Raw genomic sequence first — 23684 nt, 5'->3', positions numbered from 1 at the left:
ATGGTGAAGGGATGGGGTGCTTGGCCAACTTTTTTTTTTTTTTTAAAGATTTATTTAGTTTTTATTGGAAAGGTAGATTTAAAGAGAGAAAGAGCTAAGCTGGTTCACATCCCAAGTGGCCATGACGGCAACAGCTGAGTTCATCTGAAGCCAGGAGCTTCTTCTGGGTCTCCCACGTGGACGTAGGGTCCTAAGGCTTTGGGTCATCATCCTCTACTGCTTTTCCAGGCCACAAGCAGAGAGCTAGAAGGAAAATGGAGCAGCCAGGACACAAACTAGCACCCAAACAGGATCGTGGCACAAGCAAGGCAGGGAGGCTTCGAACCCCATTTCTGAGAATGCAGCCCTAGCAAGAAGCTACCACGGTACACATGCAAGGCCAGTTCTCCAATGACTCCACAACTCCTGCTCCCTAGAGTTCACACCCCACAGAATCCCTCCTGAAGTGTGGCCAGAAACTACAAACATGACTACTGAAGGAAGCTACTGCAGGAGGATCAGCAAGGACTACCACCTGGTCATTTCGGACTCATTCGTGAGTCTGTTAAAAGATGTGAAGGTTAGAGATGCCCTTGTCAGCCCCAAGCAATGAACCTCCAGCTGTGGAGAAGGCCGCGGGCCACGGACCAAGTAGCACCTCGGGTCCTGAACCAACAGCTTCTAATAAGACAGAGACCTCGGTGCCAGGGACAGTTTTTAATGGGTGTGAGAGTGTGGACGTGGATCTTTCTCTCATCATTCCTCCAGATGAATCTATAGCTAAGCTGATTCCTTGCTTTCCGTCTTGTGAAATGCACAGCACAGGAGCCAGAAAGAAAGGGCCCCATTCCAGGACCCGGAAAGTCAGACATAACATCTGTGTATTTCTGACTAAAAGTTGCTGAAGCTTCCACATCTCTGAGCTCCTGTTAGTCTGTTATGTAGAAACAAAAATCATACGCAGTAAGGAAAAATGAACCGGACTCACGGCAGGGCAGGGGACAGACCATTCTAAGTCACAGCTTACAAGATGCTAGGCAAAAATGAGATGAAAGCTAAATGTAATGGAAACTCATTTATAATTGAATCTAAAACAGGGATCTATCTCACAAAGGTTATTCTGAAATGTGAACATAGCACAGATAGCAAAATAGGCCTCGTGCCAGTCACAAGGCACCTCAACTCTGGCCACAGCTGCCATGGCTCACCCAGTTATGTGCCTGGCTTTCTACCTATTTCCGGTGGTCTGTAGGTTAGCTCTGAAGGAGCACTCCAGGTCTTCTTTTAAGGGAGCAGCACACCCAGACTGCTTTTCCCCTCTGAGCCTTCTCCGTGCATGCTGCAGCTCCCCTGTCTGCCCCCACAGCAGGTGACAGAGCTTGAGACCACTGATGACTTGGGGCCAGAGGACCTAGGGACAACAGATGTCAAGGCCTGCAGAAAAATGGCTTCCCTCCCAGTTGCTGTTTACAGAAGAGAATTACAGTTACAAATAAAACGAAGATTGTTCTTTAGTAGACCTTAAAATAGCTAAGATCTCCTGTATTCTGCCTGGGAGCCCAAGCAAATCACTTAAGCTCTTTAAAGTGGAAGAAGAGGCAGAGAGTGCCTGGGTGATGCACTGTGAGAACAGGGCCAAGAAAAGGGGTGGCCTCTGGATGTTAACAACAGCCCTGAGTTTATAGCCAGCAGGAAAGCAAAGCTTCAGCCCCCCAACTAAGAAAACGGACTTCTGCCAATTACTCGGAGGGGCAGGAAATGGATTCCACTCAAGAGCCTGGGGTCCAGCACGGTAGCCTAGTGGCTAAAGTCCTTGCCTTGCACATGCTGGGATCCCATATGGGCACCAATTCTAATATCAGTGGCCCCGATTGCCATCCAGCTCACTGCTTGTGGCGTGGGAAAGCAGTTGAGGACAGCCCAAAGCCTTGGGAGCCTGCACCCGATATGGGAGACCCGGAAGAGGCTCCTGGCTTTGGATTGGCTCAGCTCTGGCCATTGCAGCCATTTGGGGAGTAGTAAATCAGTGGATGGAAGATCTTTCTGTCTCTCATCCTCTCTGTATATTTGACTTTACAGTAAAAATAAATACATCTAAAAAAAAAAAGAAAAGACACCCTGGTTTTAGCCTGGCAAGTCTCCCCAGCAGACTTGGGAACCATGGAACTGTGAAGTAATAACCTTGTGATATTATTATTATAGAGCTGTTTACAAACTCAGAATACACAAAATATATGAAAGCTCACTGAGCGTGTGGCAGCTCATTACAGAAGACTTGTACACCTGCGTGCCATCTGCATCAGGAGCACTTAGAGAAGCTTCTGGAAAGGGACATGTTCCTGAACCCCGCATCCATGGAGCCGGCCCGGTCACCAGCATCTGGACAAGCCCTCTAGCAATCAAAGTTCAAGAACTATTGTGATAGAAGCTTAATTTTGGAATCAAGCCATATTTTGAAAAATAATAGGAACAAGAAAGGAAGCGGGGTATTTACAAACCCAAGATAATCATAATACTGGAGCGATAGGATTATGGATATATTTTTCCTATATTCTATTTCAAAATTGGAAGCAGGGCCACTGGGATTAGAACCGGTATCCATATGGGATCCTGGAGCATGCAAGGCATGGACTTAAGCCACTAGGTTATCGTGCTGGGCCCTCAAATAAATAAAATTTTAAAAACATGTATTTATATTTATTTGAAATGCAGATTTACAGAGAGGAGCCAGAGAAGAGATCAATCTTCCATCTGCTGGTCCACTCCCCAAATGGCTGACATGGCCGGAGCAGGGCTGGTCTGAAGCCAGAAGCTTCTTCTGGGGCTCCCACCTGGATCCATCTTTTGCTGCTTTCCTAGGTGCACTGCAGGGAGATGGATTGAAAGTGCCAAAGTGCCAGCACTGCAAGCAGAGGCTAACCTACCATACCATGGCAGTGGGCCCTCAAATTAACGTTTATAAACAAAACTAAACACCACCTGACTGTAACTTTTTGCTAATGCAGATGCTGGGAGGATACAGGTGGCGCCTGGTGATCACTGGGCCCCTCTCACCATGTGGCAGACCTGGTGCCCAGCTTCGGAATTGCAGGCACTTCCGGGTGCCCAGCTTTGGAACTGCAGGCATTTAGGAGAATAAATAGCACGTGGGAGTGCTCTCTCTCTCTGCCTCTCAAGTAAATAAACAATAAACAAACACATAACATCCATAAATCACTCTTGTCTAGGCTCTTCATTCTGATACATTTATATGTGTACATATAACTGCTAGAGCAGTAAGAGCATGTTTCTACTGAAAATATGTACCTTAAACAAAATGTTTAACACTAAAGTAGTAAAAATTGAGTTTCAAAAGAAGCCAACTGCCTCTTATTTTGCACAATACACATAGCTAGCTTTTCTATCTCATTTTCACAAAGGAAAAACAACAAAAAAAGTTAATACTACAAATTCATTCATGAAAGGATCTATCAATGAACAGCAAGGCTTATTATAGACACACTTCCATCTCCCAAAGTCTTCTAAATCAACAAAATACAAAATCTCATAACAATGACCCTGAAATCCAGAAGGATCTTTGCAACCACTCTGTCAAAGAACATCGTAAGGGACCAGTATCATACTACAGCAGGTGAAGTCGTCGCCTGTGACACTGGCATGCCACATGGGAGCCAGTTTGTGTGCTGGCTGCTCCAGGTCCCTGCGTAAAAGGCCTGGGAAAAGCAGCAGCCGATGGCCTGAGTGTTTCAGGTCCTGCCACCCACAGGAGAGGCCTGGATGAAGCTCTTGGCTTTGGCCTGGCCCACTCTTGGCCACTGTGGCCGCCTGGGGAGTGAACAAGCAGATGGAAGATCCTGCTCCCTCTCTGTAACTGACATTCAAATAAATAAATGCAATTGGAAAGACCAGATCACTTTTTTTTTAAATAATCTTTTAAATGTATGGTTCAAGAGACTATACAACAAGCATTTCTTTACAGAGCCTGAACAGAATTCCCTGAGCATTCCAGATCTGTGAGCATCACAGGAGCCCGCTGGCTACAGAAGATTACAGCCACGTATCATTCCCACACATTTAGAGAAGGAGAAACGACACCCAATCAGCCATTTTATTTTCAGTCTGTCTTTCTCGGCAGAAACAATTATGGGCACTGATTCTCACAGGACAGGGCATTAGACAAGTGTGCACAAAATGACTAATCAAAGGAAAACCAATTTGTGTATGAGAAATAAACTCACCAAATGATTCAAAGATGCAAGTTCTTGACCTATGAAGAAAAAAAAACACATAACACATATGTACAAACAAGGTTTAAGAACTGCCTGCTACATATTAAGGAAAAAAAAATTCATAACCTACTTACCAGAGCTGGTCAAGCCAAACAGGTACTCAGAAAAGTCCAGATTTTCTCACATATAGCACCATAAAAAAAATGCCAGTATTTATTCTAAAACTGATCAGATTTTGACTTAATGAGAGGAATCCAATGTTGTGTATTAAAACAGTATTTTATAGAAGGGCTTTTTATTTGTAACACTAAACTCATAGAATCTGAAATGTCTGAGTTAAAAACAAATACACGAAGACTAAAAAGTGTCATCGAATATCTTAACTGAAGGAAAAACCAGAGTCAGTGCAGGGAAATGCTGGCCTCACAGGCACCCAGAGCAACGCTAGACCACAGACGACCAGAGGCAAATGCAAAGACAAAATTTGAGAATACCTATGCATAATAACCAGGACGTGCATTTTCATTTTTTCAGCTGGGAAGGGGACTTACCAATGAAAAAACTGATATAATCTTTCTTGAGTTTGTCCAGACCGATCTCCAAAAGCATCTGAAGTGGAACAGTCCCCGTGAGAGAGACCGTGTCCATAGCTCCATGGTAAGACTGGTGGATGAGCTTGCTCAGCAAGCTGTTACTGCCACTGTGGAGCTGGGGACCAAGAGCACTTTATAAACCACAGGAAATCCAACAGGCAAAAGACAAGCAAAGGACCCGGGCTACACTGTAACTTGACACTCCTGGCCTCCTGACACTACAAACTACAAACCCAACATACAAGCAGGTCAGCATTTAAAAATACCTCGGGGTTTTGTTTTTAAGTTAAGTCAAGGAGACTTTAAACCTGTCCCCGCTGGGTACAATTCCACAAGAGAAGCCACAGCCGGTCCCTACAGGTTTGAATGCAAGGAATGCTTGTCTCTGGGCTGACTTAGAAAGTGCCAGGCAGCATCGTTATCCACAAGGAAAACACTCTCTCCCTGCTGGTGTCCAAGGAGCTCCTCACTGGCTACAAGAACCAACATACTAATCGGACAATTTGCAAATTAATAAGAGCTGGGAACTAGAGATTTAACGCTGGTGAACTGTTTGTTTGTTTTAATTGGAAAGGCAGTTACAGAAAGAAGAGATAGAAAGATTTCCCATCCACTGGTTCACTACCCAAGTGACAATAGCCAGAGCTGAGCCAATCCGAAGCCAGTAGCTTCTTCTGGGTCTCCCATTGAGTGCAGAGTCCCAAAGCTTTGCACCATCCTCCACTGTCTTCCAGGCCACAAGCAGGGAGCTGGATGTGAAGTGAGGCAGCCAGGACATGAACCAGTGCCAATATAGGATGCTGGCATTTTGCAAGGCAAAGATTTAGCCATTGAGCCATTCAAGCAGGTCCAACACTGCTCTAAATGTTCGTTTCAAACATATATAATCTGTCATTTTCTCATTAGTTTCCATTCTCTCCACTTTAACATTCACCCTCATCATTTGTACTTTGTTTTGCATACTCATATGTGCAGAGTAACACAATACTTGCAAATTTACAAACACAGAAACTCAAGGGACAAAAAGCTCAGTGGTTTCAACTAAAAAGCCCCAGGATCCCATAGCCCCATCAGGCAGAGCCTGCCTGCCTCTGCTTGGACACCTCCCTGTCCACATCAACATGGCCAGCTTTTATGCTCAGCAAGTGGCAGCCATATTATTTGAAATAATTCCTATTAAATGATGAGTCCTTTTGCTTCTACCTTCTTACTTAGCTTTTTCTTGCTTATAAAAGCAGTATAAGGGGCTGGCACCGTGGCGTAGTGAGTTAAGATGCTGCCTATGATGCCAGCATCTGAATGCAGGCTGATGTGCTGGCTGCTCTGTTTCTGACCAGCTCCTGCTTATGTGCCTGGACAAGCAGTGGAAGATAGGGCTAGTGCCCAGGCCCCTGCACACATGTGGGAGACCTGGAGCTCCTGGTTCCCAGCTTTGGCCCAGCCCAGGCTCGGTCACTGTGGTCATTTCAGGAGTCAAGCAGTGGATGGAGTATCTTCCTCCCTCTTTAACTTTGTTTTTCAAATGAATAAATCTAAAAAAGAAAAAAAGCACAAATTGTGCAAAATCATGAAGTACAGAAATACATAATGCCAATGGAAAAAGTCCCTTGGAACACTTCCACTAAGGTAATTACTATTAAGAATTTATTGTACTTGCTTCCAAATTTTTCTTTCCAGAAATTTGCATTGTTTATACAGTTGTGTGTAACTTAATTCTTTTACATTATGCAAATTTCTCAACATTATTTGTTAGCATTTTTAGCTTATATTACCTGTGTCATTACGTGGCTCTAGCAATACTTACACAGCCATTCCTTCAAAAAGAGAAAGGAAGGCCACTCACACATCTTTTGCTACCCTAAATGCAGCTGTGTTAATTCTGACGCATGACACCTTGACACATACTCCTGTGAATGAGCTTAGGGTAGATCCTAATCAAAAAATTCTGGTTCCAAAGGCACAATAAATTGCGGGGATTTCTAGATGGCATAAAAACTGCTTTTTAGGGAGACTGACCCAACCTGTATCCTCATGAGCAGCATAGGAGAAAGCTCCCACATGGCAGCAGGTAACAACCCGAGCAGGCTAAGTGCCCAAGCACACAACCTGGAGTCGAGCACAGGAGAACATGAACAACATTAGTTACTCCTGCGGTCACGCCGTGAGGCAGCTACTGTTCCTACTCTGGCTTTTCTGCCGATCCTAGGACTCACAGCGGGAAAGGAACCCATGCACGTATGCGGCCAGAAGGCAAGCCCTGGCAGCATGCTCCTGTGCCCACCTGCATGTCCTGAACCACTGTGATGCGCTGGGTCACACATAACCTACCCAGGGCTGGACATCGCCACGCTGCAGACTCTGGATGACCAACGTGAAACACTTCACCAGGTCTTGATAAGAGACCACACCTTGAAAAACAAGCCAGTCTAACATGACTTTCACGCCAAATACATCATCCATCTTAAAGTTACACAAACAAAATTGATTAATGCACTGCACTTTACAGATGAAAAGGAAATAATTTAAAGAGGGTTTTAAAAAAATATTTACTATATTTAAAAAATTATTTTATTTGTTAGGAGCCAGTTTTGGGGCATAGTGGGTGAAGCCATGGCCTGTGATGCGAGCACCCCATATGGGCCTTAGTTTGTGTCCCAGCTGCTCTACTTTTGGCCCAGGTCCCTGCTAATGGCCTGGGAAAACCAGTGGAGAATGGCCCAAGTAATTGGTTCCTTGCCACCCACATGGGAGACCCAGACAAGGCTCCTAGCTCTCGCCTGACCCAACCCGTCTACTGCAGCCACCTGGGGAATGAACCACAAGATGCAAGCCACCTCCCTCTCCAGTTCTGACTTTCAAACATACAAATTCTGTTTTATTTGTTTTCAAAGCAGAGACAAAAATCTGCCATTTACTGGTTCACTCAAATATATGTGAAGTCTGACTTTGGTGCTAGAGCAGGCCAAAGTCAGAGGCTGGACACTCAACCTGACCAACGGGAATCTGGAAGAAGTGGACCTGGGACTCTCATGTGGAATGTGGGCACAGGCAGCCTCATTACCATAATAAGTGACCATCCTGATTTAATACATTGCTAAAGAAAGAAGTCAAGTTCAGATTGACAAAAAATAACATAGTCAGAAAAATACAAAGGAAACACAGACTTTATACTAAGGTGTATGTTTTGATTAATATCAGTATAGCAAAAAACAACAACAACAAAAAAAAACAGCTAAGTCCCAACTTTAAAAAGCAGGATGTATGAATTGCCTTCCTCAGGACAATTCTTGGACAAAATGTGCCCAGGACCGGATACAGTGGGAACCGACTTCCATACAGTGGCCGTGCCAGGCTCTAGCACTTCATGATGATGGGAGGAGGAGCTGGGGAGAGCCGAGCACGCTCGATACCTACTGCTGCTCATCTTGCACCAGAGCTGCTCGGCGAAGTCGAGGTCTCCACGCACTGCGATGAGCACAGACCTGTCCACGGCGGCAGCGTCGGGCTTCACACCCTGGAAGAGACGCAAACACTCAGGTGTCATGGTATGGGACTGGCGGCGTGCAGAGGGGAGGGAAACTGCGGATTCAGGAACACAGAGCAGGACCCGCAGGCATTTGCTACAACTTCAGTCATGGAGGAGGAAAGGCTCAGTCAATACAGGATAACACCGAACCACAAAATTGTTTCAAAACTGTAATTCCTAAAAGCAAACACTCAACATTGCTATCATGTGGAAATCTTTCTGAAACTACCTATTTCTTTATTTCTTCCTCTATCAAATAAGAATATACCGGTTTAACTTAGTAATATCAATATTACAGTATGATAACAATCCATCTGAGAGTGTATTAACATATTCATTTCTATATCTCTACAAATGAACAACCAAATTATTATTTACAATTAATTCTCCTAAAGATACTTACCAGTTCTTAAAGAAAACAAGCACCAGTGCTGAGATTGAAGACAAAAACAACGCAAAACAAAACAAAAAAAAGCTATACCCCAAACACAGCCCTGAATATAAGAGCCTGACTCTATGAGCTCCAGTTGGGATGGTATAACATGAAACCTAACACACAACCCCATCGGAAGGGATTTCAGGGAACACTTCTCATTGGCAAGCTTCACTCACCTCTGTGTCCTTTTTCATAGAATCAGCAAATCCATCCAGCTGCTTCAAATCTAGAAAGCAGAAGTTGGTTAACTCTCGACTTTTCTGCTCTGAAAATTATTTTCATTCTCATCTCCTTTTCAAGTGGCAACTGGAAAATGTAACTGGGGGTTCCAGGTAATTCCTAAATGCTCCAGTGAGAGGAATTTGGGGTAAACATCATGTAAGGGTGAGAGCAGGAACTGAAGGGATGTTGCAGTTCCTGGTACACAACGCCAGGCACATTTTATTTTCCTCCAGTGTCAAATATGTTTATGTCACATAAATTAAAAATTAAATCTTACTGACTTTTAAAAAGCTTGTATTTTTTTTTCAATTTAAAAATTTTTATTATAAAGTCAGATATAGAGGAGAGACAGAGAGGAAGATCATCCTCCATTGATTCACTCCCCAAGTGACCACAACAGCTGGAGCTGAGCTGATATGAAGCTGGAAACTAGGAGCCTCTTCTGGGTCTCCCACGCGGGTGCAGGATCCCAAGGCTTTGGGCCACCCTTGACTGCTTTCCCAAGCCAACAACAGGGAGCTGCATGGGAAGTGGTGCTGCCGGGATTAGAACTGGTGCCCATATGGGGTCCTGGCACGTGCAAGGCAAGACTTTAGCTGCAAAGCTACTGCACTGGGCCTAAGTTTTATTTGTTTTTATTGGAAAGGCAGATATACAGAGGGAAAGATACAGAGAGAAAGATCCTCTGTCCACTGGTTTAATGCCTAAGTGGCCACAATGGTCAGAGCTGAGCTGAGCTGAAGCCAGGAGCTTCTTCTGAGTCTCCTACACGGGTGCAAGGTTCCAGGGTCTTGGGCCATCCACTACTGCTTACCCAGGCTACAAGGGAAGGGAAGTGAAGCACCTGGAACATGAACCAGCACCCATATGAGATTATGGGGATATAAGGTGAGGATTTAGCCACCAGACCATCAGGCATGACCCAAATCTTATTAATTTTTAAAGATGACTGAGATCACCAACATTTGTACTTCACAACAAAAGCTGCCCCCCTTTAACCACATTAACGCTCTCTCTACATGTTCTAATTAAAAAAAAAGATTAGACCTAAACATGAATTAAAGCACAGCAGGTATAAACTCTCCATTAAGAGCAAACAAGACAGGGCCCAGCACCTAGTGGTTAACATTCTTGCCTTTCATGCTCTGGGATACATACAGGCTGGTTTGTATTCTGGTTGGTTCACTTCTCATCCAGCTTCCTGCTTGTGCCTGGGAACAAGCGGATGGCCCAAAGCCTTGGGACCGTGCACCCGCATGGGAAACCCGGAGGAGCTCCTGGCTCCTAACTTTGCATCGGCTTAGCTCAAGCCATTGTGGCCACATGCAAGCTGAAACAGAGGGTAGAGAATCTTTCTCTGTTTCTCTTTTAATCTGACAAAGCACAATTAAAAGACAAAACAAAACACAGACAATAACCAAGAATGAATGATAGAAACAAATACCGTTCAGAAATTCCTGCACAAGTTCCACAGCAGCTTTTGCTTCCAGAGGCTCAAGCCACTCGGTGACACCAGTCCTCATGCCATCAGCCAAAACCTACGGAAGATTGCACAAAGCCCGGGAGTCTGTTAGCAGAAAACACAATGTAAGCTGCTTAAGAATATCGTTTTAACCAGGCCTGACGTGGGAGCATAGCTTAGCAGTTCCTTAAAAAGTTGAGACTCAGTGGGCCCAGTATGGTGGCCTAGTGGCTAAAGTCCTTGCCTAGAACATGCCGGGATCTCATATGGGCACCGGTTCTAATCCCAGTGGCCCTGCTTCCCATCCAGCTCCCTGCTTGTGGTCTGGGAAAGCAGTTGAGAACGGCCCAAAGCCTTGGGACCCTGCAACTACGTGAAGACCTGGAAGAGCTCCTGGCTCCTGATCGGTGCAGTACTGGCCGTTGAGGTCACTTGGGGGGTGAATCATCAGATGGAAGATCTTTCTCTCTGTCTCTTCTTCTCTCTGTATATCTGACTTTGCAATAATAAATAAATAAACGTTAAAAAAAAAAATGTTGCGACTCAGAGCAGCTTCAGCCAAGGTGTAAAGACATCTGAACCAAAGTGCTGATGGCATCACTCCCCACAGCTAGTAGAGATAACTGAGACGGCTGGCCGACTGCATTATGTCTAGGAACCAGGGACAAAGTACCACAGAAAGCAGATGAGTAGTTGCCAGGAGTTTCTCACAGGTCTCCCACATGGGTGCCGGGGCCCAAGTAATTCCACTATCTTCCACTGCTTTCCCACCTCATTAGCAGGGAGCTGGATGAGAAATGGAGTTTCAGGGGAGATTTAGCTTGCTATGTCACTGCTGTGTCACAATGCTGGCCCTTGTGGGCTGCTTGCTTATTTATTTTTATTTATTTTATATATTTATTTTTTAAATAAACAAACAAACCACATTAGGTGAAAGTAAACTTCCCAAACCATCATGATTATCTAATAGCCACATAACATTTGGAACACCTTTTGAAGAATGTAAAGTTAAAAAACGCTATCAGCAAATACTGTCACAAAGTGCTGAGGTTGGAGCACGTCAGGAACTGTGGAAGGATACTCACGAGGAGGAACCTGAGCTCTCCGTGGAGATGATTCACACGACTTCTGGGTTCTCCCAACTCCACTTTGATATTCTAAAAAAGTTTGCAAAGTCTGTCAGTTTGGCTAGTAGTCCCATAGACCTTTGCATCTCATAGCATCCACACAGCGAAAGCTCCCAACCATTAAGCTCCTGGAGAAATCAAAGCCAACACCTCATTCTGAACCTCCCACCCAGGGATCCTGTGGGTCCTGCCATCCTAGTGGGGCAACCTAAACTTGGGCCACCATGGAACTTATACTCCAGCTCAACCAGCGGCAGCCGTCTGAAGCAATGGCCATTCTTGCCCCTGAAACTTGAGGGGGGCACGGAGGAGAAATGGAAATCAAGATTCTCTCAAGAGTCACCAACGACTGGACATCAGCACACACCAGAAGTAAGGACCCCAAGAAATATGATCAGAACCCTATTTTAAACCAACAATGTGATGTCCTCATCAGGGGTCATGGCTTTAGAAACTGAAGACCTTTAAAAAAAAAAAAAAAAGCAGATGTGAACGTGCCCAAGTCTTCAGAGACCACGGGGAGCCCAGCAAGAACCAATGCACGGCCAGCAGTTCTCTGCGCCAAAACAAAGTTGTCTTTTCATTCCATTTCCCCACAAACTTTCAGAAGTACCCTCACATGTACATTCCTATTAAAGGAAACAATGACACCCACAGTGTAATTTTCCATGGTCCTATCATTTTGATGGAGTTAGTGTTTACTGATCCAGATTTCCATGAAATGGTTGTGTTCCTACTGTACATGTAATTTTATATTTTTCCCTTTTTGTGTTTAAAATGAGTGCTTCTTGGTAGAGACTACTGTTTACATTATTACAAACAGCAGAGACAATTTAATGATGTCACATTATTAATTCCTAGAAAATTCTTAGGTCCCAGAAGCACAGGGCTATGGACAACTGATAGTTCATTCAGCTCGCCAGGCAAACCTCCACTGATCAGTGTGGTGAGACTTGAGGGACCAGGCTAGCCCTTCAGAGTTGTTCAGCCTCAAGGCAACTCCCAGGCCAAGAAGCCCACAGCAGCAACCACAGGCAAGCACATGCACCCTGGGGGCCCTCAGGGCCAGCTGTGAGGGGAAGGGCCCCTCCTACCAGAGTCGCAGCTGAAGAGAGCGGAGGGCTTTGAAGAATCTCATCCACAGGACTCCAAGAGATATCCAATATGATCGTAGTATGTGATGTGCCGATGGTTTCATCCAGGGCAGTGGACTTGAAGAGCTCATACTGGGCAAAGCCCTTGGCCGTGACCTGGAAAGAACGCACCCAGCAGACCATCAGCAAAGCTTTCACATAGCCAAATGCTCACCAGATTCTTTGAGGGCCAGATGTTTGGCAGAGTGTGTAACCTGCTATGTGGTACACTCACATCCCAGGCCTGAGTATATGGATTCGAATCCTGGCTTCACTTCCCACCCAGCTTCTTGCCAGTGCACACTGGGAAGCAGCAGTGATGGCTCAGGTAACTAAATGCCTGCCACCTGCACGGGAGACCTGGTGGCGGCCCAGGCTGCTTGCTCTGGTCTGGCCAGCCCTGGCTATTGCAGGTATTTGGAGAATAAATAGCAGATGGAAGATCCTGATCTCAATCTCTCTCCATCTCTTTCTTTCTCTCTTTCTCTTTTCTTGCCTTTAGAACAAATTAAAAAATTAAACACAAGAAAATATTACTTTGATTCCTACTGCAAAAGAAGAAAAGGTACCATATTCCATCCTTTCATTCCAATGGAAAAGTGAAACAAATCTTTCAAGTCACAAAGTTTAGTTCAAGCAGGAAAGCATGAATAGTCAGTTCTATGTTTCTGGGTTCTGCATCTGTGGACTCAAAACTCTTTCTGTACTCAACAAGTACAGAGTTTTTCTCATGTCATTATCCTTAAATAATAGTGCTAACAACTATCTACATACCTTGTGTATTATAAGTAACCTAGACACAATTAATCCATACAGGCTATATGCAAATATTTCAGTATTTTCTCAAAGTGACTGAGCCTCATTAAATTCTGGTATTCAGGATAGGGTACTAGAAAAATTCCCACGGACATTGAAAGATGACTATTTTCAGTCACCGCTGATATGAAAATCAACGCAACAATTTGGTCCTACAGAAAAGTATGTGGTCATACCAGGGATGAGAAGACATTCAACCTGCAAACGCAGGAAGGCAAGAGCTTGAAGAAAATAGAATGAGTAGAAGAGAAATACTCACAGCAGAAACGTGATGCCTTTTCTTGTGTAAATTTTTTAGGTGTTCAAGATTTGCCAGATAACCTTTTTCAGCTATAGGGCATTTTTAAAAGAAAATAATTATTAAATTTTGAGGGTACCATAACATTAATAACTGAAGTTAATCATAGATGAATGTTTATAAAAGAATGAAAGTAGAACAAAGATAAATACCACCAACAAAATAGAATTAAATACCTACTGTGATATTAGAATTACATTGTCATGGATATTTGTGTGGTAGCAGAGTAGGCTAGTTCTTTGTGGCATTGGCACCCCCATATAGGTACCAGTTTGGACCCCAGCTGCTCTACTTCTGATCCAGCTCCCTGCTAATGGCTGGGAAGGCAATGGAGGATGGCTCAAGTACTTAGGCCCCAAAACCCATGTGGGAGACCTGGGAGAAGCTCCTGGCTCCCAGCTTCGAGCAGCCCAGCTCTGCCCAGCCCCGTTTGGGGAGTGAACCAGCAGACTGAAGTCCTGTCTCTCCCAGTCTCTTTGTGAATCTTTCAAGTAAGATACATTAATCTTTAAAAAAGAATTTACAGATGCTGGGCTGAGTAACATGCCAGGATTCAATTCCCAGCTCCACCTGATGCCAGCTTCCTGCTAATGCACACTTAAGAAGCAGTAGGCAGGGGCTCACGTAGTTGGGAAACTAAAATTGTATTTCTACTTCCGGGCCATGGCCTGGCTCCAGTGGGCATTTGGGGAGTGAAGCAGCGGATGAGAAATCTCTCTCTCTGCCCTTCAAATAAATATAATAAACAATGATATTATAATTCTATGCAGTGTTTTTATCCTCCAACAAAAACTACACACACAAAATCAAATGAAGCCCTAACACTCCTGTTCAGATTTTTAAAGAGCTATTTCTGTTTCCTGGGAGGCTTCCTGATGGATGAAAGGCACACACCAGAGTACACTCATATTCAAAAGCAAAGTCAAAACCATTGCTTCCACTTCCTCACAGCACTTGTCAGTTAACTACACATTAGAGAGAGTACCCACCTTTACAAGTGACCACATACAGGACGACTCCTGTGATGCTGTCATTTGTGCTGACAAGCTCAGCTCCTAGCCAACAGGTACCTTCAGGATCTGAACTGTCACATCTTGCCCAAAGAGGAGGGAGGGCAGTAACTGGCCGATCAATCTTCAAATGGGTCATGTTAGGGTTGTGAGCCATGGTGTACAACCCGATTAACTGCCTTGAAAATGCAAGGGGAAAATAAATAAATACATAAATAAATACATAAGAAAAAAAAAGAAAGAAAGAAAGAAAGAAAAGAAAACATAGGGTCCAGCACAGCAGCCTAGCGGCTAAAGTCCTTGCCTTGCACGCATCAGGATCCCATATGGGTGCCAGCTCATGTCCTGGCAGACCCACTTCCCATCCAGCTCCCTGCCTGTGGCCTGGGAAATCAGTGGAGGAGAATGACCCAAGGCCTTGGGACCCTGCACGCATGTGGGAGACAAGGAAGAGGCTGCAGGCTCGTGACTTCAGATTGGCGCAGCTCCGGCTGTTGTGGCCACATGGGGAGTGAATCAATGGAGGAAGATCTTCTTCTCTGTCTCGCCTCCTCTCTATATATCTGACTGTCCACTAAAAATAAATAAATCCTAAAAAAAAAGAAAGAAAATGCAAGGGAATAGAACAAATTACAGGGGACCTGCTGACCAAGCAAGAATTCTTCTTTTAAAAAGATATCCTGAGAGATTTCACACAGAAAAGCAAGTGGTGAAATGCAAATCAAGATAAACTTCACTCTGAGGAAGACCAGCAGAAGGGCTCACCAGGAAAATCCATGTGCATATGCTAAAGGTGAGACGTGAGCAGCCCTGGAGCCAGGGACTGGGAGGAGCAGGGCAGGGGCCTAGTAAGGAGACAGCTGTCAGCACGGCAAGAAGCGCCACTGCTCCCTGGGACAGTCAGCCACAGGCACAAACGCTGTGCTTCTAGATTTTTATCCTTGTTCTACAGCTGTGTGAGACAATGTACCTGATATCAGGAAATACACAGTGAAGCATTTACTGCTGGAAAGAACATAATGTCTCTAATAATCTGTCAATTTAAAACAGGTATGTGTATGCTCTATATTCACACACACAATACTTGGATGTATTGTACATATGTAAGAACACATGTGATTCACATCTTACACAAGGGAATCTCAAAGTTCATGGGAAAGGGAATTAAAAGATCAATCTGAAGCATTTGGTGCAGCTGTTAGGAAGCCGCTGGGGCACCCACATCCCCACCACAGTGCCTGGGCTGGACTCCTGCTTCTGAGTCAGACTCCAGCTTCCTGCCAATATGCATCTGGGAACGCAGTGAGCGACAGCCTCCGTACCTGGGTCCCTGCCACTCGGGAAGGGCACCCCCACGAAACTCGTGGCTGCTGGCTCTGACTCGGTCCAGACCCAGAGAATGGCAGGCACCTGGGGAGTGAAGCAGCAAACGGCAAGATCTCTGTTGGCTTCTCTCAGCCTTTCAAATAAATATAAAAAATTAAAGAAAAAGAAAACATAAGCTGGGAATAAGAATATGGTGTGGGGGTTAGGATGCCAGGTGGAAGGCCTATATCCCGCACAACGTCTTGGTCCAACCTTGGGCTCCACTCTCAGCCCCAGCCTCCTGCTAACGCACACCTAGGGAGGCAAGTGGCTGGGTCTCTGCCACCCACATAGGGGACCAGGCCCAAGGTCCTGGCCTCTAGATGTGGCCTGTCCCAGCTCTGCCTACTGTGCGCATTCGAGCAGTGAGCTGGTGGGTGGCAGAGGTCTAGCTCCTTCATTCCCTTTCAAACAAATTCAGTAAATTAAAAGAAAAATATTTAAGATCAATGTGTTTTTGTTACACACATTATAAGTATATAAAGCATGTTTAGACAGACATGACTCTAAATTGCTTTATGTGTCTATAAATACACAAAGAAAATGACTTGCACCTGCAACAAAATGCAAACAACTGATGAATCTGAGCTACACTACACAGAGGTTTGTTATTCTCGTAACTTTCTGTAAATCTGAAAGTACTTGTGTGTCAAAATTAAAAGTTACTGAAAAATGCAGTTTGAACTTGTATTTCTCAGGGAGATGAAAACTGAATTTATTAGCAACAGATGTTTGAGGATGGAATTTCGAAGGGATTTTATTTCCAAGAGGAAGTACAGTAATCCCAGGAGGAAGTCTAAGAGACAGGAAGAAACGGAGTGCCAAGCAGAGGCAAGCACGTGCCTCGCGCATGTGAGCATGGTGGGAGACAGCACAGCACACAGCAAGTCGCGGGCAGAGGAGGAACAGGACAAAGCGGACTAAAATCAAGGAACTATGAAGGAAAAGATTCAGCTACAGCCAGAAACTTTCTGAAGCACCAGAGGGCAAAACCGCCAGCACAGTAATTTTCTTCTCGTGTTAGCTGCAGAACGCCAGGACTCCGACGGCAGGGCCTCTTGGTTCCGCACGAGGCCCCACAATGGGGAGGCCGGAAGCAAGGCACCAGGATTTCTAGGAGTCACCCCGCTGGCATGCCGGGTGCAGTGATTCCTCACTGGCAAGACAGCTCCAGGCACTACAGGACATTCATACATGCCAAGGGCTCCCCTCCTTCATCTATCAACAGAAACTACCCCTCCTTGGGCCCGGCGCAGTGGCGCAGTGGTTAAGGTCCTCGCCTTGCACGCCTGGGATCCCCTATGGGTTCTAATCCAGGTGGCCCCGCTTCCCATCCAGCTCCCTGCCCGTGGCCTGGGAAAGCAGTCGAGGATGGCCCAAAGCCTTGGGACCCTGCACCCGCGTGGGAGACCCGGAAGAGGCTCCTGGCTTCGGATCGGCATAGCATCGACCATTGTAGTCACTTGGGGAGTGAATCATCAGATGGAAGATCTTCCTCTCTGTCTCTCCTCCTCTCTGTATATCTGCCTTTCCAATAAAAATAAAATAAATCTTTAAAAAAAAAAAAAAAGAAACTACTCCTCCACTGGGCTGGGCAGTATGGTACTGGAGGCTAAGTCCCTGCCTGTGAAGCCTGTAGATCCTGTCGAAGTGCCCGACAGTGCCAGCTGCTCTGCGTCCAATATCCAACTTCCGCTAACCCCCATGAGAAGGCAGATAGACTTAGCTTCAGCCTGGCTCAGTACCAACTACAATTGGCATTTGACAAGTAAATCTGTTACTCTACCCTTCAAATAAATAAATCCTAAAAAACAAAAACAGAAACATAGGTCAATGTCATGGAACAGCAGTTTTAGCTGCCACCTGCAATGCCAGCATCCCATACGGTACCAGTTCAAGTCCTGGCTGCTCCATTTCTAACCCAGCTCCCTGTTAATGCAACTGCAAAAGCAGAAGAAGATAGCTCAAGTGCTTGGGACCTGACACTTATATGAGAGATGTGGAAGAAGCTCCTGGCTCCTGGTTTCAGCTTGGCCCAGCCCAGCCCAGCCGCTGTAGCCATTTAGGGGATGAACCAACAGATCTATCTCTCCTTCTCTCTCTGTAATAAGATTTCTCTTTCTTTATTTGAAGGGCACAGTTAGAGGAATGGAGAGCGAGGAGAAAAGAGAAGGGGAGACAGAGAGATGGTGCGAGAAGAGAATGGATAGGGGAGAGAAAATTTTCAATCTGCTGATTCACTATTCAAATGGTTCCAATGGCTGGGGCTGGATCGAGCTAAAACCAGGACCTGGACCATGGGTGAGGGGGCCCAAGTATTTGGGTCATATTCTGTTGCCTTCCCATATGCACCAGCAGGGAACTGGATCAAATGTAGAGCAGCTGGGGTACTGAAACGGCAGCACACGGGATGCTGGCATCATAGGTGGCAGCTTTACATGCTACGCCATGGTGCTAGCCCTAAACTAAACCTTAAAGAGCATACTATTCCTGGGCCCGGCGCGGTGGCGCAAGTGGCTGAGGTCCTTGCCTTGCACACCCGGGATCCCATATGGGCACCGGTTCTATCCCGGCAGCCCCACTTCCCTTCCAGCACCCTGCCTGTGGCCCGGGAAAGCAGTCGAGGACAGCCCAGAGCTTTGGGACCCTGCACCCGCGTGGGAGACCCGGAAGAGGCTCCTGGCTTCGGATTGGCATAGCATCGGCCGTTGTGCTCACTTGGGGAGTGAATCATCGGACGGAAGATCTTCCTCTCTGTCTCTCCTCTCTGTATATCCACCTTTCCAATAAAACATTATAAAAATAAATCTTTAAAAAAAAAAAAAGAGCATACTACTCCTGGCCCTGCTGCCACCACCTTGTGGCAGGAGGAACCTAGGGGGTGGGTGTTTGACCGCAGGGTTTGGGAAAAAGGAGCCCTAAGCATCGTGGTGGCTGCGAAGGCTACCTGAGCCAGGTTGGACCCAATGCTTGGGCCTCTGACCATGGACTCACGGTGAGTGAATCTTGAGCTTTTGGGAGGCCAGCGTGCCATGCGGTGCGAGGCTCCGCCTACTGGCCATCCGGCGGCGAGCTCTAGGGGTTATTGGTATGTAATTGCTGCCTAAAGACATCCATGGATAAGGCCAAGGTGAGGAATGAATTCAGTGTGACTCCCAGCTTTGGGGTCACTGAAACTGTTGGCAAGTGTGGGGACTGAGACCTCGTGGTTTGGAGGGGAGAGTCTGTAAGATCTGTTTGGGTCAGACTGATTCACTAGCTCACATGGGAGTCCTGAGATGGGCTGTTAAAGCACAACATCACTCATTGCCACACGCCAGCCCACACGAAAGCTATGGCTGAGGCCTGTCTGGCAGGGCTAGATCCCAGTACCTGACTGAGTGTCCGAACAGGGGACGGGGTCACATCAGGAAGGGTCATGACATCAACCAGCACTCAAGAACCAGGTCTGGGAGTATATTCTGCAGGGGATAAATGGGCCCATCCCTGTAAGTCCTGCTGGTTAGCTTAAGAGTTGGGGGTGGCGATTCATGGAACCTGCCATCACTCACGGGTAAAGGAACCAACAACCATCTGGGAAGGTCAGGGCAGCAGTACCCGAATGTACATTCTAAAACTGGGTGTTGGGTGGACCGGGCTGCAATGTTCACCAGCTAATTACAAGGCCAGGACAGAGCGGTAGACTATGCCAGGTATGGGCCTAACACCCATTAGCATGTATGAGATCTGGGTCTGGGAGTGGGTCAAGTGAGGGAGCTTGGGAAACTCCCCTAATGGGCCGTAACTCTCACTGACGATCACACAATCCGGACCTGGGAGTCGGGCAAGCTGGGCAAAGTAGCTCCAATGGCTGGCTAATGTGTGGGTTGGTTGTGGAAGAGGGTGGACTGGGCGGGGCTGAGCAACCCTTAGCTCAGCAGCAGGAACAGATCAGGATGGAGCTCCGGTCATGCTGAGCTAGGCTCTTGCATGGCTCTTGCTGGTTTGCGTGAGCCAGGGATGCCAGGCTACAGTATCTAAGGCAAAGGCCAAGACAGATGAAGGGTATGCCAGGCTGGATCAGAGCAACCACTGAAATGTGCATGATCTATGGCTGAGAACAGGCCTGGTTGGGGAACTAAGAGGATACCCTGGCTGAGTTGGGGTTCCCACTGGTGAGTGCTAGGGCCAGAGTAGGGGCTGTGTTCTGGTCTGGTTATGGCTACAGTGTCCCTTAGCACAAGTGTGGACTGGGACTGGGCACACCAAGTCGGACTAGACTCCAGCACCATCTGGTGCTCTGGAGGACCAGGGTAGATATAGGATGGACTAGGCTAGGTCTCTGCCCCTACTGAGCCATGTGTGAGCTGTGTCTGGGTATGGATGGGCTTTGGCTGGGCTGGAACATCCAACAGTAAGAACCAGAAGGGGTTGAAGGCCAGTCAGGAAAGGCCACTGTTACTGCCAGGACAGGAGGTGGACTAAATAGGGATGGCCCATGAACCCACCGGTATGTGTGAGATCTGGCATAGGGAGAGGTTCTGATGGAGGAGCTTGGGCAACTCCCCTGTCAAGACAAAGTTCCTGCAGGTGAGCACAAGAACCACAATAGGGAGAAGCCCAGACTATGCCAAGAAAAGGTACCCATCAGCATACATTTGGCATAGGTCAGGGGCGAACCAGGCTTAACAAGTTCACATCACCCACTGGCGAATCCCAACATCAGAACAGAGTATGGGTCAGGCCAGGTTTGATTGCAACATATACCACTACACAGTAAGTCTGGGATTGGGTGCCTGCTGGGATGAGCTAGGATGTAACCCCAGCAGCGTCAGCTGGCATTGGGGGTGCGCTGAGCTGGGCCAAGCTAAAGCAATCATTGGTAAAAATCAAGGTGAGGGAGGCCATACCACACTGGGCCACAGCACCCAACTAGCGAACGTAAAATCCAGGGGGGGAGGGAACAGAACCAGTGGGGGAAATGTGGAGGGTTTCCTTGCTAGACCACCACTCCCACTGGAGAGCAGGAGTTGGGATGGCAGACGACCAGACCAGGCATGGCTGCAACACCTGTGGGCCTCATGTGAGCTGGATCAGGGAAAAGCCAGGCTGGGCCGACAGCTCCCACTGGTACAAGCATAAATCAGAGTGGGTGAGGGTTAGTTGGGCTTTGCTGCAGCATCAGCTGGCACAGGCTGGCACTGGGGGCTAATTCTGTCAAGTTAAACTACAGAACCATCTGGAGAGTGCATGATCCAGGAGTGGGAATGGGTCCAGGAGGGAAATAGCGGGCATCTCCCTCTGGGATTATCACTCCCACTGGAGAACATGAAAACCAGGACTGGGGCAGCAGTGGCTAGACAGAAAGGCACCTACCAGCATGTGAGTGGGCTGGATAGTGGGGCTGGTTGGGTTGAACTAGGCTTCAATGCCTATCGACACGTATGAGAGCTGAGTGGGATGTGGCACAGACTGGACAGGTCTGCTGTGCATGCTGGTGGGCACAGGAACCAGGGCTGGGGATGAGCCTGGTGGAGGTTATTGCAGGTCGATCCAATTAGGCTACAGCTCCCACTGGTTTGCTGAGGGCCAAGTGTGTGCTGGGCAGAATCAGGCTGGAGTCTACACCCATTGGTTTGTGCAGAAGACAGGACTGGAAGCACTGATGACCCAGCAGTGTGGCCACAAGCATATGCATAAGCTGACTGAGGCAACAGATTGTGCCAGACCCTATATTGGCATGTACACAAAAAAATCGGATCTGGGATCACCTCAGATGAAGTTTCTTTGGGGATCCCTCCAAATGAACTGCTGATCTCAGAACCCCAACCATGAAAAAGTACAGGTTCCATGGTCTGACCATGGAGTGCAGGTGTCAAAACTGAGCCTCCTTAGTGGCTCAGACAGAGCAGTGGACAGCATATCCAGGTGCACATGGAGGATATGGCAGTCCACTGAAGGCTGCAAAGGACACTGGTACCACAACAGAGAACAGAGGACAGAGCGAATCAATCAACTACCCCAGCCATGTGTTGGCAGTGAAAATCTGGACAGACTTTAAAGTGGACTATGTCAACCAGTGGATTCTGCAGTGATTTCATCGTGCTTAGAATGGCAAGACTGGTAGAAATTCAAAAGTGTTTCAACTATCAAAACCACCTGAGCAGGACCCTTGGAGCATGCCCCAGCCAGGGACTTGGGATGGTGGGAGGGTGGGTGGGGCTTCTCCCTTTATCTCCCCCCTTACCCCAGATACAGAAAAGAAATAATAATTCTGTTGAAACAATGGTCTTACCCACTGTCCTGTATCCCTTGATCCTTTGTGCCCTAATCAGCAATGTAAAGACTGTCAAAATAAAATAATTTTTTAAAAGAGCCCGGTGCAGTGGCCTAGCAGCTAAAGTCCTTACCTTGAACGCACCAGGATCCCATATGGGCAATAAAACTATTTTTATTTATGACTTTGCAATAAAAATACATAAACCTTAACAAAAAAAAAGCACACTACTTCTGCCTATTTCTAGTGAGCACTGGGTTCAGTTCCCATCCCTGGGGGAGGAGGACCACTGGGGAGAAACAGGGAACTCTGTCATGAAGGCAGTGAAGACACACTAAGATTTTAAGCAGGGAAGTGATACAGCCTGGTTTTAATTTTACCAACATTACTCGAGTAGTCAGGAGGAAAAGTGACTGAAGGGGCCCCAGATCAGACACAAGGGAAACTATGGTACAGCAACGATGAGTGGGCAGAGAGGGCTGGGGAAGGGACGGTGCCTGCAGCCGCCCTGGTCGCGGCTGGGTTCTGCACGGCTTTCCAGAAGAGCCATCCTTGGAAAGCTGAAGCTGGGTGCTGTTCCCCAGTGTGTACCAGGACCTTCCTCCCCTTCCCCCATACTGAGAAAGAATTTACCTGGCTCTCCTGACTGGCAAAGCAAGGGGCCCCACATTTTCACCAGTAGAGAAATCCAAAATGGCAGTTTCTTCAGGCTGTGATTCTTCCACATGACTCGTCTCTTTCTTTTCTAAGGGCTTTAAAAACATTTGCTTATTATTCAGCCAAATAAAAGATTACTTCAAACAACAGCCAACTCCTCACTATGCTAGGAAATAAGTACAAAGGACACAAGCTACTGTTTCTCTACTCTTAAGCACAAATGATTGGTGCAGTAGCCTAGTGGCTAAAGTCCTCATCCTGAATGCGCTGGGATCCATATGGGTGCCAGTTTGTGTCCCAGTTGCCCCGCTTCCCATCCAGCTCTTTGCTTGTGGCCTGAGAAAGCAAACGAGGACGGCCCAAAGCCTTGGGACACTGTACCCGCCTGGAAGACCTGGAAGAAGCTCCTGGCTCCTGGCTTTGGATTGGCTCAGCTCCGACTGTTGTGGCTATTTAGGGAGTGATTCAGCAGATGGAAGATTTTTGTCTCTTTCTGTCTCCTCTCTGTATATCTGACTTTCCAATACAAATAAATAAAACCTTAGAAGAAGAGAGAGAAGCATTCTAATGTGGCC

At 46.7% G+C, this 23684-nt stretch overlaps 1 protein-coding gene across 1 annotated transcript in view; it reads right to left on the bottom strand.

Annotated features, from left to right (window-relative positions):
* ZWILCH (zwilch kinetochore protein) overlaps window positions 1–23684 on the bottom strand; it is a 39018-nt gene that overhangs the window by 8629 nt on the left and 6705 nt on the right. The window contains exons 4-14 of the mRNA XM_040969567.1: window positions 23086–23204; window positions 14811–15010; window positions 13783–13853; window positions 12669–12824; window positions 11533–11604; window positions 10430–10523; window positions 8940–8989; window positions 8216–8315; window positions 7130–7209; window positions 4760–4916; window positions 4218–4246 (exon numbers count right to left, since the gene is read on the bottom strand). Of these exons, the coding sequence (XP_040825501.1) occupies window positions 4218–4246; window positions 4760–4916; window positions 7130–7209; window positions 8216–8315; window positions 8940–8989; window positions 10430–10523; window positions 11533–11604; window positions 12669–12824; window positions 13783–13853; window positions 14811–15010; window positions 23086–23204 (1128 nt within the window). The remainder of the gene's footprint in view (window positions 1–4217; window positions 4247–4759; window positions 4917–7129; window positions 7210–8215; window positions 8316–8939; window positions 8990–10429; window positions 10524–11532; window positions 11605–12668; window positions 12825–13782; window positions 13854–14810; window positions 15011–23085; window positions 23205–23684) is intronic.

The sequence above is a fragment of the Ochotona curzoniae genome, unplaced genomic scaffold (assembly GCF_017591425.1).
Source record: "Ochotona curzoniae isolate NIBS_2020 unplaced genomic scaffold, NIBS_Ocur_1.0 scaffold_4701, whole genome shotgun sequence".
NCBI lineage: Eukaryota > Metazoa > Chordata > Mammalia > Lagomorpha > Ochotonidae > Ochotona > Ochotona curzoniae.
This window is presented reverse-complemented; position numbering and strand designations above follow the sequence as displayed.